Source organism: Trachemys scripta, chromosome 4, assembly GCF_013100865.1.
Source record: "Trachemys scripta elegans isolate TJP31775 chromosome 4, CAS_Tse_1.0, whole genome shotgun sequence".
Classification (NCBI taxonomy): domain Eukaryota; kingdom Metazoa; phylum Chordata; order Testudines; family Emydidae; genus Trachemys; species Trachemys scripta.
The window spans coordinates 13,686,131-13,702,234 of record NC_048301.1 but is presented as its reverse complement, the minus strand read 5'-3'; the positions used below and the strand labels follow the sequence as shown (position 1 = coordinate 13,702,234).

The 16,104-nt window shown below is 37.7% G+C and overlaps 1 protein-coding gene across 2 annotated transcripts in view; it reads right to left on the bottom strand.

The window, feature by feature from the left end:
- The window catches only part of PPM1A (protein phosphatase, Mg2+/Mn2+ dependent 1A), a 50,501-nt gene that overhangs the window by 10,451 nt on the left and 23,946 nt on the right, over positions 1 to 16,104 (bottom strand). Inside the window, exons 2-4 of one of the 2 annotated variants that reach the window (XM_034767900.1) lie at positions 8,905 to 9,758; positions 6,374 to 6,491; positions 825 to 933 (exon numbers count right to left, since the gene is read on the bottom strand). In XM_034767900.1, coding sequence (XP_034623791.1) covers positions 825 to 933; positions 6,374 to 6,491; positions 8,905 to 9,738 — 1,061 coding nt within the window. In that variant the 5' untranslated portion in view covers positions 9,739 to 9,758. Of the gene's footprint in view, positions 1 to 824; positions 934 to 6,373; positions 6,492 to 8,904; positions 9,776 to 16,104 lie in introns of those variants that run through there. The other variant, XM_034767899.1, reaches the window with a different exon arrangement.

The window sequence follows — 16,104 nt, the reverse complement described above, 5'->3', positions numbered from 1 at the left end:
AAGAAAGCTATCATGCTTAAGCAAACACCACACTATGAAAATGATAAAATTTGAAATAGATAATTTAGAATGTATTCATATAAATACATTTTAAAATAGAAAAATATTGGTTCGTGAGCAATCTATACTAAAATTGCTTGATTTACTGGACAGAGGAGCTTGAGATTTGAATTCTTTGATGGTTTAATGTAATGTATAAAACTAGTAACTTTGTTTCAGACTATTTCTTTAAGACAACAATCAAAATGAATCTGTATAAAATTTTAAATTCAATAGCCTGCTTAGCCAGGGTGCGGCAGTAATTTCCTTTAAAGGGATAATTAGCTAAACAGCTTATTTATAATTCTAAAAAAAGAGGTATACATTTAACAAAAAAGCAAAAGCAAAGAAAGCTGCCAAGTGAAGCATTAAATGCACAGAGTAATCGCTATTTGTTAACTATGTACATAAACTACTTTTCAAAATGAGCCATTATATGCATTACATTTCCCTTACATCTTAAAAAGTAAAAGCAGTAAACATTTTAAAGCTACAATTAACAGAGGAGGCCACCCTTAAAAGCAGTCCATTCTTTCTACAACTATAGTTTGACATTCACATATTTTTAATTTTAGAAACTATCATCCACAGTCAACCACGGTCTTGTGCATGGATTTTTTTCCAAACTTAAAACAGATCAAAATGTGAAAGAGATTAGTTGAGAATGGACGATGCCCTTTTGGTCCCCATAAACCTTATTTCAATTTATTTATTTTTAAGAGTGGCCTTACAAAAAGTCTCTGTTAATTTAGATCAAAAGCACAGTTACACTAACGTAGACTCACTTGCTTGCCAATTCACCCCCTGGCGGGAGGTTTGGGATGCTCTCAGTTGCTAACGTACGCATCACGTGGACTAAGTCTGGCACTCCTTCACCCTGCTTCTTTATGATCTCTGGGAATCAGAAGTACTTTTTTGGTAAGTGCAGTCCAAATTTAACTTGAAAAGATTGAAACACTCAGTTTTATCAAAAAGCAGTTTAACATTTTAAAAGACAGCATTTACCATGTTGGACACGGTCTGTAATCTTTGGTGCCATAACAAAAAAGCCAGTGTACCTGTAAAAAGCTATTGGATATTTGACAAAAAAAAGACCAACTACGATCTGTTCTTCACATAGTTCTATACTTCCAAAACTGTAATCTTTTTGATTAGTATATTACATAACAAAGGGCATCTTAACAGCTAAACAAACTAGGTAGTTCTAAATAGGCTTCACTAAAACATAATTATTGTATTTTGCCAATGAAACATCCTGTGAAAAAGCCGGCTTTTAATGTAAATTTTTTTATATGAATGAATGTTAAAAGGTTATTGCCATGGTAGAAAATATAATATTTTGAAGAAACAAGAAGTTAGGTGTTTTGTTTATAATATGCTTTATATAGTTATACCAGATTGCAAATTAACATAAAAACATAAAAAGTCATTATGCATAAACTGACACGAGCCAAGAATGTCAGAGTTAAGATACAACTCTGTCCTTAACTCACCAAAGGGATATTTCAACAGCAGGTGATTTTACATACAACAAACCCAATCCACCTCTTCGTCATGTAAGCAAAAGAATCTCTACAGTAGCCACAGCAAAGTGTGCTAAGAATAAAGCTGCAGCTAGCTAAATTTCTTAAGCCTCATCTTCTGAGGTGTTGAACACTCACATATGCAGCTGAATTTACGTTAGTTATCACCTTTCAGGGGGCGGGGGGGGAGGGAGGAAATCAGACTTCTTCCAGTTTGGGGAAATCCGTTAAATTTTTTTACAAGGTAAATGAGAATTGTCTACTATCCCATGACATTTAAATGTATATACATTTCTCAATACACTAGAAATTCCTTCAAGGACATTATTTAAGAAGATATTTTATTAAATCAGCTTGGAGTTGTTGATCTCCAAGTGGATGTCATGGCATGTGTACAATAATGCGCATGCACAGTTAAATAGTCTTTATGTAGTAAAATCTTTCCAAAATTTATTTGAAAAAAGTAATTTGAACACATGGAGAACCCACTTCCAATTTAAATATTTTGACAATTTATCTTTTTATCTCAAATACTGAAAAAAATAATCAAGATGTACGAGATACCATTTTAAACTCATATTGGTGAGTTAACGGCAGACTAAAGTGTCTAAAACCAGTATACTTTCCTTTTAAATAAAAAAAAAATAGTACAAATTCATGAACTGATTTGTGTGCACGGAATGGGTTTTCTGGGCTACAACCTTCTATGCAAAAAGTTTTAGCCCAATTTGCAGCCAGATTCTATGCAAGTAATTGACACTGGAAACACTGGCATGTACTTGCAGTAGAATAACCAAATGTCAAAATTTGCAGTACAAAGTATTAGCTGTTTAGTTCTACATTTTAAGTAGGAAAGAAATCCAACATGTGACATTACACATTAGGCAAACATCTCAAAACTCAAATGTGCCACTTTCTCAAGAACTATGGCCAAACTTCATATTTTACCATCTAGCATTTAGTAAAAAGAATTCTAACACTTTTAAATCTGAATAAAAAGCAAAGATCTCAGATTTGGTTCGCCAAGTTCCTTTATTGTGTAATCTTCAACATCTAGTATATTCTACATCATTCTAAAGCTAAAGTTCTGCTGTACAAAAATAAAGGGATTTATACTTTGCCTAAACTACACAGTTTCACAACCTAAAGCTGCAGTACATTTAACATACAGTCACCACTAAATGAATACATTTATAATTGGAGAGAACTATAGATACAGTCTGAAATAACACTGATGACAACAAATGGAACCAATCCATTGCTTCTTTTTTTTTTTTTTTTTAATAATTATTAAATTATCTTTTGTTTCAATGCATCTTGCATCCCTTTCTCTTTAACCTACTTTAAACCTTCTCAATGTTTTCACCATTTAAGACAGTGGAAAAAAACGTACTTACACTAAACATAAAGAATTCGAAATGTATCTACTTATTTCCTGTTTTGAATGGAAATTTCATATAAAATTCTTAAAAATCGAACATTTCAGGTTTTGCTGAAAAATGGCCAGTTAATTTAAAATTATCCATTTCAATTAAGTCCGTGGATTACATGTATCTAATAACCAGATTTGTTACTGGGTTAAGTATGTATATGCTACAAAATTGGTTTTAAAGAATGGGGCAAAGAGCTTAAGGAATATTAATTTAAAAAAAAAAAAAAAGTCAAACCAGCTCAGTAACTGGAGTAATAGTGCAACTAGAGGACTACATCTGGGAATGACTGATTAATCTTTTCCAGCCAGCAAGTCTTCAAAACCTTTTAGAAGCAACACTGATTTATTAGAAAGGGATGGCACGAAGATGTTTTGCCACTTATACTTCACCTCCTGTTAGACATTTTCAGCTCTAAATGTGAGCCACAGAAGTGTCCAACATTAATGCAAGAACGTAGGTTAAAGGAGTGAAGGATAGTCTGGTGTAAGAGGGAAGAGTAGAAACCTGTATCAGCCAGGTTTTTTTATTCCCTTTTGTTGTTCGAGATGGCCATCAATACATGGCCTTCTTTACAGCATTAAGTACAACAAACTTTAATACGAAGATATTAAAATAAGATTTTACCACACATTATGGGATGAAAAATGCTTTTATGTAACTGATCAACAAGAAAATGTATATTAAAATATAATCTAACCTCATTACTAGGACTATGTTTGCTGGTCAAACTGCCTATTTTGTTATATAACTGCTATGTCTTGCAGTGCTCATTCACAAAATTTCCATTTTATTGGATTTTAATTTTCTAAATTAGACATTACAGACTGGTAAAAACCACTTTCAGAATTTCTTTACATTTACCAATTTCTTCAATTGAAATTGTAGCTTTTAAAATTTTAAACACTGCATTATTACTAAGGCATTTCAAGATAACAGTAGTAAGATTATTCAGCACAGTGTTGAAAGTTTCAGCAATGGCCATATTAGTCCCACCTCAGTAGACAATACTGTATATTAAGTTTCCAGCATGAAACAATCTTATTTTAATTGCATAAATATGGTTAAGTTTAATGTAATAAAGTGACATTGTGGCTTGAGTTTCCCTTTCTCACATATAGTCCCAAAAATTTCACTCATGGTAGTGAGAGGGCTGTAAGTTCAGAAACTATGCAATGTTATAAACTGCTATCAGGTTGCATTTTTTGCTTATAATAAAAAGTGTAAATACTATTTCTGTGTGCATTATCAAAGGGAAAAGATGTTTAAGTCCAAGAAAAATAACTTTAAAACAAAGTGTGGACTCTAAAGGGGTAGCAGCAATATATTTTTCTAAATGTGTCCACTGAATTAGGATTAAAGTGCTTTATATCATGTAAATTTCCCCCACTCACACAGACAAATATGAAGTTTCACTTGTCCCTGAAATGTGTTATTTCTAAAAATGCAAGAAACTCAGCAACCAAACAAATGCATTGTTCCCTACACCAGTGGTTCTCAAAGCTGGTCTGCCGCCTGTTCGGGAAAGCCCCTGGCGGGCCGGGCTGTTTACCTGCTGCATCCGCAGGTTTGGCCAATCGCGGCTCCCACTGGCTGCGGTTCACCGCTCCAGGCCAATGGGGGCTGTGGGAAGCGGCAGCCAGCACATCCCTCGGCCTGCGCCGCTTCCCGCAGCCCCCATTGGCCTGGAGCAGCGAACCACGGCCAGCGGGAGCCACGATCGGACAATTCTGCGGACGCAGCAGGGAAACAAACTGGCCCAGCCCGCCAGGGGCTTTCCCTGAACAAGTGGCGGACCGGCTTTGAGAACCACTGCCCTACACCATAACCTTATGCAGTTCTAATACTTAGGATCTTCATTCAGCAATATCTGGACATGATGTTCCCATTCCATCTACTGTAATACACATATGCCAATGGGGTCAGTTAACGGAGATGCAACTTTAACTCAACGACCACGGTATATTCAAGTTAAGTTAAATCTCCAAGATTTTTAACAGTTAAAAGGGAAAAAGTTCATGAGGCATTTATATAATTCATCAGTCACTGATATGACAAATCCTAAGAGCTGTGCATATCATGCCAATGCATGTTATTAGGGACTCTTACCCTGGATATTAGTAACATGATATATCATAACTGAATAATTAAAATCTAGATCCTCAATATGTTTCCATTTGAAAAATATTAATTTCATCTATGTACTAAACTGCATATGTACGGTAAGTGTTTTAGATATTTAGGAAATCTGAGGACATCGGGGTAGCTGCTTCTTAAACCCCAATCTCTGCTTCAGTTTTTAATACCCAAAGGCACTACAGTCCAGATTACAAAAATATTAAAATTATGTTTTAAGTCAACACATTTTTAGCTACATGGCACAAAGTGCCTGAAACAGTTCCACTTCTCTTTCCCTTTTAAAATTAAAAAAAAAAAAAAAAAAAAAATGTAAATATAATTTGCTTTTTAAAAAGTTACTGGCAGGATGGTACATTATATGCCCAGCTTCAGTTCAGTATGAAGGTTTAAGGTTTAGCTATAACAGAAATGTTGATAGGCTTTTACTCTTAAATATAATCATATTAGCAAGTGCTATTATGTTAACAGTAACATTGCTGTGACCCTTAAATCATCATACAATATACTTATTAGGGCCATGTAACTGAACATAGCTTCACAGAAAAATGGCCCTCAAATTACCATCTTCAAAAATATGCTGCCAGATTTCATTCAAATGCACATGCCAGGAATCAGAATTTACACGTCTGAAGTTAGTGACGCCAATGGACTCATCAAGAACTTTGAATACAAGTAGATTACTTTCCTCTGCCATCCTAAATAGAATCTCCTGGGCCATAAGCTTCTGCAGTTTCTGTTTTAGTAGCATTTTGTCATGACATACAGCATACATCCAACAGAATACGGGAGTGCCTTTTTCAGAGATTATATGTAGGCTACATCTACACCTGGAGCTAGAGGTGTGATTCCCAACTCATGTAGACACACTCGTGTTCGCTCAAAAAATAGTAATGTTGCCACAGTGGGAAGGGCAGCGGTGAGCAGCAGCAAAGGCTATCCATCCTGCCTATGTCCCTCAGGGTCCAGGAGTGTTTGTACTCTGCATACCTATCCTGTGCCACTGTCCAATGTAGCCCATGCTACCACAGCTATACTACTATTTTTAGAGCACTAACTGAATGAGAGCTAGTACGAGTACATCTATGCAAGCTAAGAATCACACCTCCTAGCTCCAAGTGCAGAGAGCCTAAATGTCCAATGGCACTTCAAGGTTTAATAAAAAAAACCTACATGTGTTAAGAGTTTAGTTGTTTGGGGGATTGCTTAGAAACAAAGCTACTTATTTTTTTTTAAATGATCCACCTTCTACTCTGCTTTCCAGGTACTTGTCCAACTCTGCCTCTCTCTTCACCGCCTCTGGCAATACCTTTGGTGCATTTGGAAAACAGATCAAAATCACACTCATGTTGTCTCGACTTCCCTGTTAGAGAGAAAAAAAAAAACCAACAGTTGAGACAATATCCTGTATCCAATGAATAATACACTCTGATTTTATTCCACGTCCATATCAAAGCAGTTGATAATTATTTAAAATAATGAAAATAAAAATTAAATTAAATTTAAAATATTTAAAATAGTTTGCTAATCATGTGAAATTAGAACACTTTCTTCCATCATACCATTAAATAAAAAATTGTAGCATTTGCAAACACTGTTCAAGAAGTCTGCATGTTGAGTACCGTTCAGTACAAACAAGTTTTGAAATATACTTTGTTAACTTTTTCCTTCATGATTGATGTTTACAATGAGCCTATAGTTGATGACTCCCGTCTTGCTGAAATTATTTGCAAAACTAACAACAGGGGAGATTTATTATTGAGATTTATAAAACCTGTTTCCATCCTGCTTAAATGTTAATATTGTTTGGAGGGAAAGGTTACATTAGTTGTAGGTATATTAAATGCTTAAATAGGAACATTTAAGATATCTGAAGCCAGTTATAAAGAAAAATCAAAAAAACCCAACTTAGATAACTAAAAATATTGCTAGTGTCAAATGTGCATTTCCATAAATGACAGTTCCCTACAGTAGGCCTAAGGGCCAATCATTAAGAGGAAGTAGTGTAAGTGACATTTCTCATGTGCGAATGAAAAATATGTTTATTTCTCACTATGTAATCTTTTAGAATACAAGTGAGCAAAATAAGCACAACTTTAATAAAATACTTGACGGCAGTATTGTACAACCACGCCTTGCAGAAAAAAAGTACTAAATATTGATTCAAATGATTTTCCAACTGTTAAGGGCCCTATTCTGCAAACACTTACATAGATGCTGAGCTTTAATCACAAGTAGTCCTGCTGAAGCCAATGAGGCTACTCATGTGAACAATGGTAAGCACGGATGCAAGTATTTGCAAGATTGGTACTTAAATCATGAAGCTATTGAAAAGCAGTATTGCCCTGTGGTATTTACATTTTGCAGACTAGCGCAGCCAAAATTATAAATGAAAAATTGGCAGTGAATGAAGTTCAACTTTTTAAAATGATAGAAATCTATTTATGCAATGTTGTTGTAGCTACGTTTCTCCCAGGATATCGGAGAGACAAGGTGGGTGAGGTAATATCTTTTATTGGACCAACTTCTGTTGGTGAGAGATACCGCAGTTCTGTGGAGCTCTTCTTTCGGTATCTCTCACCAACAAAAATTGGTCCAATAGAAGATATTACCTCACCCACTTGTCTCTAGAAAACTATTACATAGTTAACGGGGTCATTGTTTCACACCTCTTTAGAGAAATGGTGCCAATACTAATGATGCTATCTTGCCTTTATTTACAGCTTACATATCAAAGCTCAGTTTTATAAATAGAATTAAATGCTTGTCTAGGGAAAGTTAAAACAAACACTGAAATTTTAACAATGTTCAGTCTGTCCTATTGAACAACAGAACAACCTTTCATTTTGTTTATAGAAACATACAAATTCGGACTCATTGCATATAAAAACAATCACAAAATCTGTATTCGTTAAGTAAAAATTGTGCCTGTCTTCTTGAGCAGATATAATTAGTTGGACTTTTGGACATCAAAAAGCTATACAAAAAAATTTGTAAGTAATTGTATAATAAAAGATTTTTTATGCAGAAGTAAAATTATATAAGGAACAATTTAAAAAAATCAGATCAAAGATTTCAGTAGTTAATTGAAGTTCTTAATTTTAGAAATCAAAATTCAGTCATTTTGCAAGGATTTTGGTATGATTCAGCCAGAAATGCTATATTTCCCAATGACAGAAGAGGAAAAAAGAAAATTGTTTGTGCCCTTTATTTACTTTTTTGTAAGGTATAAAAGCTACTTATACATCTTTTCCATTTCCTTTCTTTAATCTTAGAAATAGATCATTTCTCCTCAGCTACTAAATTTTCCACTCATACCAATACCACCAGTTCTCAAGTAATTCAGTCTCTATGCGAAACGTGATCAGACCTGATATTTCTATCAAATGTTTTAAAATCCATTTTTACTACATTGTGAAACAGCAAAAAGGGCACTGTTTTATTTCCCTTGGTCATTGTTTAAAAGTGCTGATTTGCAATAGAGCACAATGTATTTTTACATGATTTAAACTCCTAACCAAATAAGGAGACCCATTATTGAAGCCCAGGTGCCCTTACTATTTGCTGTTCCTAGTTATATCCCCAATGGCATTCTAGTAAGTGGCTCAACGGTAGAATGATTGCATCAGTGTTATTTTTACAAAATTGTACAGAAACTAAACTTCAGCTACTCTATAGATCTGAACTAAAATTTATTTTCATCTTGTTGATAACGGAAAAACTCCTACTACTGTACTGAAAACATAATAGGTTTCTCCTCTTAAAATTCTGGCTACCTTGTACAAGCAGGTGTCGACTATCTCATTGCAAACTTTCTCAAGGTCATCAGTGACTTCAAGTCTGGATCTTACAAAGTCACAGAGCTCTTCATTTCCCATAACATCCCAGATACCATCACAAGCCAGTATGATAAACTGATCATCTTCTTCTGATCTCTCAATTTCATAAACTTCAGGCTCAGGTGAGACAAGTTGCTCTGTAGGGCCTTTCCCATGGACACATTTGTAATCGAAGTCCCCAAGAGCTCTCGACACAGCAAGAGAGCCATTCACACGTTGAATCATTACAGAACCACCTGCATTCTGTATACGCTCTTTCTCCAGTGGATTACTTGGTTTGTGATCTTGTGTGAAGAAGTGAACCTTCCTGTTTCTACAAAGTAAACCTCTTGAGTCTCCACAGTTGATGAAGTAAGTGTGTTGAGGAGAAATCATGACACCCACCGCTGTTGACCCGCTTCTATCTGCACCATGTTTCTTCTCAGAGATTACTCTCATATGTTCATCAATTTGCAGAAAACCTGTTCTGATTCCACTCTTTACACTTTCCACAGAGGGTGGTCCATCGGACCCTTTAAAATCCTGGTTGCTTGTGATGTGATCTAATAAATGCTCACAGCAGTATTTGGCAACCTGGGATCCAGCATGCCCATCATATACCGCAAAAAATGACCATCCATCAAGTCCATTTGGCAAACCAATAACAGCTGTATGTGCATCCTCCATCTCAACTCGCCAACCTTGCATACTACTTAGCCCATAACGTAGCCCATTACCCTGCCCTTGGGCATTATGCTTCTCCATCTTTGGCTTGTCTAAAAATGCTCCCATGATGACTTGTTCCTTCAGTTCTAAGGAAAAAAGAATATTATTGTTAAGCTATTTCTACAAAACAAGTAACCATTTAAACATGTTACTAGAAACTATTAAATATAGAAAATGTTACTTAAATAATATTAAGGTAAGACACAAATGAAGATGGGAAATTAAAATTGATGGCTGACTTTTGGTCCTTAACTCAATATTTTACATAATAATGAGTTAACTAAAACGTCAGCCTTAACTCTGAACTGCCTTGTTTTGCTTTTGTTGATTTAAGTAAGGACCTCACTACTAATTGAGTGTACTCTGTATGTTTTTGTAAATATTTAAGCTGTAACCATCCATGAAAAAGGGTTTACACTAGTTTCGTGTCTGTGGTTTTCATCAAAACACTTGTAGTGAAAATAAGTACAACAAAAACCACCATTCAAACTATTTTAACTAGAATAGACATCTTAGAGTTTTGGTTAGCTTTTACAGCAACTAACTTCTCAGATGTCTATTTTATGGCCCAGATGTGTTTAAAACTTCAAACTTTCTGTGTGCTTATACCTCAAGGAGGAAAACTACCTTTAACATGTTTGTAGAAATCTGTTTGGAAATAAATTTACAAGTATTAGAAATTCACATTTCATATATGCAGCAAGCAAATTTTATTTTAATATTTTCTTTATTCACTCCTATGTGGGCGCAGAGAACCAAGCATATATTTGTGCCCCAAAACCCCTATTATGCTTTTAAATAGTGTAAATCGACTGGTTTATCTTGACTGCTCTGTACTCTCACACCCTAGCCATTCATTTTGCCCTTTTAATCCCTACCAGTTTAACTACGTAGTCATTAAATCACCCAAATCATCTCAAATTTTACATTCTCAGAAGTTTTGCACCATTTGGAGTGTGCAACCTGTCGTGATGCAACACAAGATAAAGAAAAGCTGGAAAAGTCCTATTCCACGTTTTGCACCATTTGGAGTGTGCAACCTGTTGTGATGCAACACAAGATAAAGAAAAGCTGGAAAAGTCCTATTCCACCAACACTTTATTCCAGCAGAACATTAAATATTGCTAAGGAAAAAAATTAATCCTGGTAGCTTTCCAGATAATTTCTATCCCCACCCCCACTCTACTCTTTTGGAAGCGAAATGTGCATACTCTAGTGCACACAGCCCAAGAGGAAAAAGGGATAAACAGTGAAGTGGCAAATTTTGCAGATGATACAAAATTGCTCAAGATCAGTCCAAAACAAACTGTGAAGAGTTACAAAGGGATCTCACAAAACTGGGTGTCTGGGCAACAAAACAGGAGATGAAATTCAATGTTGATAAATGCAAAGTAATGCACATAGTCCAAACTATACATACAAAATAGAAATGGGATCTAAATTAACTGTTATCACTCAAGAAAGATCTTGAAGTCATTGTGGGTAGTTCTCTGAAAATGTCCACTCAATGTGCAATAGCAGTCAAAAAAACTAACAATGCTAGGAACCACTAGGAAAGGGATAGATAACGTGACAGAAAATATCATAATGCTACTTTATAAATCCATGGCACACTCTGAATACTATGTGCAGTTCTGGTCACCCATCTCAAAAAAAGATATTAAAATGGGAAAAGGTACAAAAGGGCAGCAAAAATAATTAAGGGTATGGAACAGCTTCAGTATCAGGAGAGATTAAAAAGACTGGGACTTTTCAGCTGGGAAAGGGACACCTAAGGGGAAAATATGATAAGAGGTCTATAAAATCATGAATGGTATGGAGAAAATGAATAAGGAAGTGTTATTTACTCCTTCACATGAACACAAGAACCAGGGGTCACCCAATGAAATTAATAGGCAGCAGGTTCAAAACAAACAGAAGAATGTACTTCTTCACATAATGCAATGTCAACCTGTGAAACTCATTTCCAGGGGATGTTGTGAGGGTCAAAAACCTAACGAGGTTTTAAAAGAATTAGATAAGTTCATGGAGGGTAGGTCCATCAATGCCCTGGGTGTCCTTAGCCTCCGACTGTCAGAAGCTGGGACTGGATGACAGTTACCTGTTCAAGTTCATTTCCTCTGAAGCACTTGCCATTGGCCATTGTTGGAAGACAGGATGCTTGGCTAGATGGACCACTGGTCTGACCCAGTATGGCCACTCTTATGTTCTTAGAGTATTTACATTCTATCTGAAAGTGACAGTATATTCAAATATATGTATATGCTGCCTATGAACAAAATCCTGTATATAGCCATATCTACATTACAGACTTAAGTTGACTTAAGTTACAATGACAATCAAACCACTGTAATTACATTGCTTGTGCATATTCATACAACGATCCTTGTGTCAGCGCAGTGCATCCACGGTTGGTGCTCTAGCACCAACAGATGGAGCAGTGCACTGTGGGTAGCAACCCCACTGTGAAAATCACCACCTTCTCCTGCTAGAAGTTTTGGGAAGAGACTGCAGTGCACCATGAGGGCAGGATCATTGCCCCATGATGCAGTTTTTTCTGTCCCATAATCCCCAGGGCTTCTGACTAGGTTTCATGTTGTTTTTCAACTGCTCCCATAAACTTTGCACCTGCCTGAAAGCATGGATCCTGCACTACTCACCAGTCTTGTGATGAACATTATGAATGCAACGTGGCTGAACCTGCAGTATTTCATGAAGTGGCATGTTTTTGGCACCATACCAAAGCGAAGGTTTGCCTCTCTTGCCTTCTGGTACACCTGCCTCAGCTCCTTGATCTTCACACGGCACTGACACGTATCCCTTTCATGCCCCTTCTCATCCATACCACGAGCAATCTGCTCATAGGTGTCAAAGCTCCTACAGCTGGATCAGAGCTGTGACTGCACAGCCTCCTCTCCCCACAGACCCAACAGATCCAGCAACTCCAGTACACTTCATGCGGAACTGCGTTTGATGCAGAAAGCAAGCATTGTCAGCTAGGAAGATGCAAGGTGAGCTGTCCACATCGAGCAAACAGGAAGTGGAAATTTCAAAAATTCCTGGGGCTTTAAGGGGTGTATGCCTGTGTACCTGCAGCAGAGTAGAAACTGCTTACCAGTAGTCACGATGGGCATCGTGGGACACATCCTGGAGGCTACTTAGGGCAACATAAGCAAGCGCACAGTCTATACTGACATTGTGTTGCTCTAACTGTTTCAAAAAGCTCTATGCCGCTTGTGAGGTGGTTTTATTATGTCGGCATAGCAGGCGAATTAAATCAGCAGCAGGAGCATTATTGAGTGTACACCTCCCCAGTTTTGTTGTCAAAAACTGACTTAACAAAACTGTGTAGTGTAGACAAGGCCTCTGGATATGCATTTGTAAAGATATACCGTACGTTTATTTGGAGCTGCAGTGGCCAAAGTGCACGTTTGTTCTACATTATTTAATATAAGAAATATAGCTAACATTACATTACCACAATATTCTGGATTTGAACAAATTAATTAAAAAAATATTCCCGCAACTGTAGCTAAGTCATGCACACTGTATATACTGTTATCTAAGTCTTAAAAGCCTATACAAAATATTACACATATGGAAAGGGTCATGCCACAATTGCTAGAGTATACCATCTTGACAATGCATTTCTCTCTCCAGCTATATCATCCCACTGAAATCATATATTGACCTAAACCCCACTCATTTATACAGTCTTACAATAATTCAAAAATGGAATTATTTCCTAGAAAACTACAGCTCATTTATTCCACTATAACATTCCTTGAATGTTTTGGAATGAACTTCAATAGTATAAAAAGTATTAACAATGGAATTTAATTCAATAATTTCAAGTTTTAATTCAGGACTTGAAAATGTGAGTATAAAATAAGAATTTGGCAGAGCAATTTCATGTTTTGTAAAGTATTTCTTACCCCTTGCTACTGTCTAAACCATTTGCACAAAAAGAGAAAGTGAATATACAGAGAATACAGTAAAACTGGCTATACACAAAGTGCTTGTCAAGCAAACTACACACACTAGATTTTTTTCCTCTAATCTTTAAATTACAAGGGTTTTAGGAGTTAACTTTTAACAGAAATAGAAACAAAATATTCAGACAGAGGTGTGCTTTTTAAGTTAGTGTTTCCCTTTTCATTAATTTTTTTTGTATACATTTTTGAAAGGACAATGTCTTTGACTACGAGACCTTTTATTAAAACAGACTGACCATATACAACTTTAGCAATCCTCAATGGAAAACTGTTCAGTTAATTTTTGGAGTAATCTATCTACCCCCACTCCAGTCAAGTTAGTTTCATCACCAATATGAGGGTAGGTCAAAGCTCTTGCTATCTTGTCTAGACTAGAATTTAAAGGCGAGATGTTTGCATGTGTTGATTAATATATTTTTAAAATCTAATGTAGCAGTGAATATAATCAGACCGGAGGATTAGCACAATGTGGTTGGGGAACTCATCCTAGGAAATTTAGTTATTCAGAGCCTACAGCAGGGGTGTGCAAACTACAGCCCGCGGGACCGTCCTGCCTGGCCCCTGAGCTCCTGGCCCAGGAGGCTCGCTTCCCCCCTGACCTGCAGCCTCAGCTCGACCGCTCTGCCACCAGCGCAATGCTCTGGGCTGCAGGGCTGTGAGCTCCTGGTACAGCACATCTGCAGAGCCTGACCTGACCCAGTCTCTGAGCTGTGTGGTGGTGGCAGCGGTGTGGCATGGCTCCAGCCGGGCGGCACGGCTGAGGCGCCACCAGTGCTCCAGGCAGCACAGTAAGGGGGCACAGAGCAGGGGGGTTGGATAGAGGGCAGGGGAGTTTGGGGTGGTGGTCAGGGGTGTGGATAGGGGTCGGGGTCCCAGGGAGGCAGTCAGGAAGGAGGGGGTGTTGGATGAGGTACCAGGGGGCAGTCAGGTGACAGGGAGAAGGGGTGGTTGGATGGGGCAGGGGTCCGAGCGGGGCTGTCACAAATGAGAGGAGAGGTTGGATGGGGCGGCGGGGTCTGGGGACGGTCAGGTGACAGGGAACAGGGAGGGTTGGATAGGGCAGGAGGGCAAATAGAAAGTGGGGGCCGGGCCATGACACCCTCCCCTACCCAGCCCTCCATACAATTTCCAAAACCCAATGCAGCCCTCAGGCCAAAAAGTTTGCGTGCCCCTGGCCTACAGCATAAAGCTCTCTGAAGAGAGCATTAGATGAAGGCATATGTGGTTTATCATGTTTTTGTGAAAGTATGATTAATAACAATCATGTCACTCTACATAAAATTTTAGTCAACAGGGAAGTTCTTCACTTCTGCTCCAAGCTGGGCTTTAAAAATATAGATTTGCATCTAGGACACTTTCACCTAGGAGCAAGGTGCTAAGCCTTCAGTTTCTGCAGAATTTCAGCTTTCATTTAAAAAAATTAATTTCTGCAAATAAATTTCTTGCAAAAATAGCTTTAGATTCAGCCAAAGCACTGTCTTTCTGAGCCTGCAAAAAAAGCTACAGTGCCTCTGCCATCATTCCTAGTTTCCCCACACAGTGCAGTAGGCTGAAATATACAGGACTCTGGTCAGTATGACTACTGCTACTCAGAACCTTTTAGGAAAAAAGTAAAACAACAAATCATGTTAGTTTCATTTGATTGATTTAGGATGTCTTATGAACAGCAACAAAGGCAGACTAGCTACTTATGGAGAGCTAGCAGAGAAGATGACAACAATCCAAAAAGCAGAGATCATAAAAAAGATCATAAGGCTTTCTTTGGGGGAGGTGTTGGGGTGCTAAGAAAGAAAACTGCAATTTTCTCACAAGAATATTGTCCACACTTTGCTGTTTCCATCACCCCATATCATTTCCCAGCATATCCCACTAATCATTCAAATATCAGTCTCTAGCCAGTAAGTCCCTGGTACATCTTTCACTCATTCATAGAGTTCTAAGGGCTTACCGTAACATAGAACAGGGGTAGGCAACCTTTCAGAAGTGGTGTGCCGAGTCTTCATTTATTCACTTTAATTTAAGGTTTTGCGTGCCGGTAATACATTTTAACGTTTTTTTTAGAAGAGGTTTCTCTCTACGTGTATATTATATAACTAAACTATTGTTATATTATTGTATGTAAAGTAAACAAGGTTTTCAAAATGTTTAAGAAGCTTCATTTAAAATTAAATTAAAATGCTGATCTTATGCCGCCAGCCTGCTCAGCCCGCTGGTTGGGGCGTGGGGGGGTTCAGGGCAGAGGGCTGGGTGTTGGGTGGGACTCGAGGTCAGGGCAGAAGGCTGGGTGTGAGGGGGGGTTCAGGGCAGAGGGCTGGGGTGTGTGTGGAGGTGCAGGGCAGAGGGCTGGGGTGTGTGTGGAGGTGCAGGGCAGAAGGCTGGGGGGGCTGTGGGGTCATGGGGTACAGGGTGGGGGGCCACTGTGTGGGGGGTCATGGGG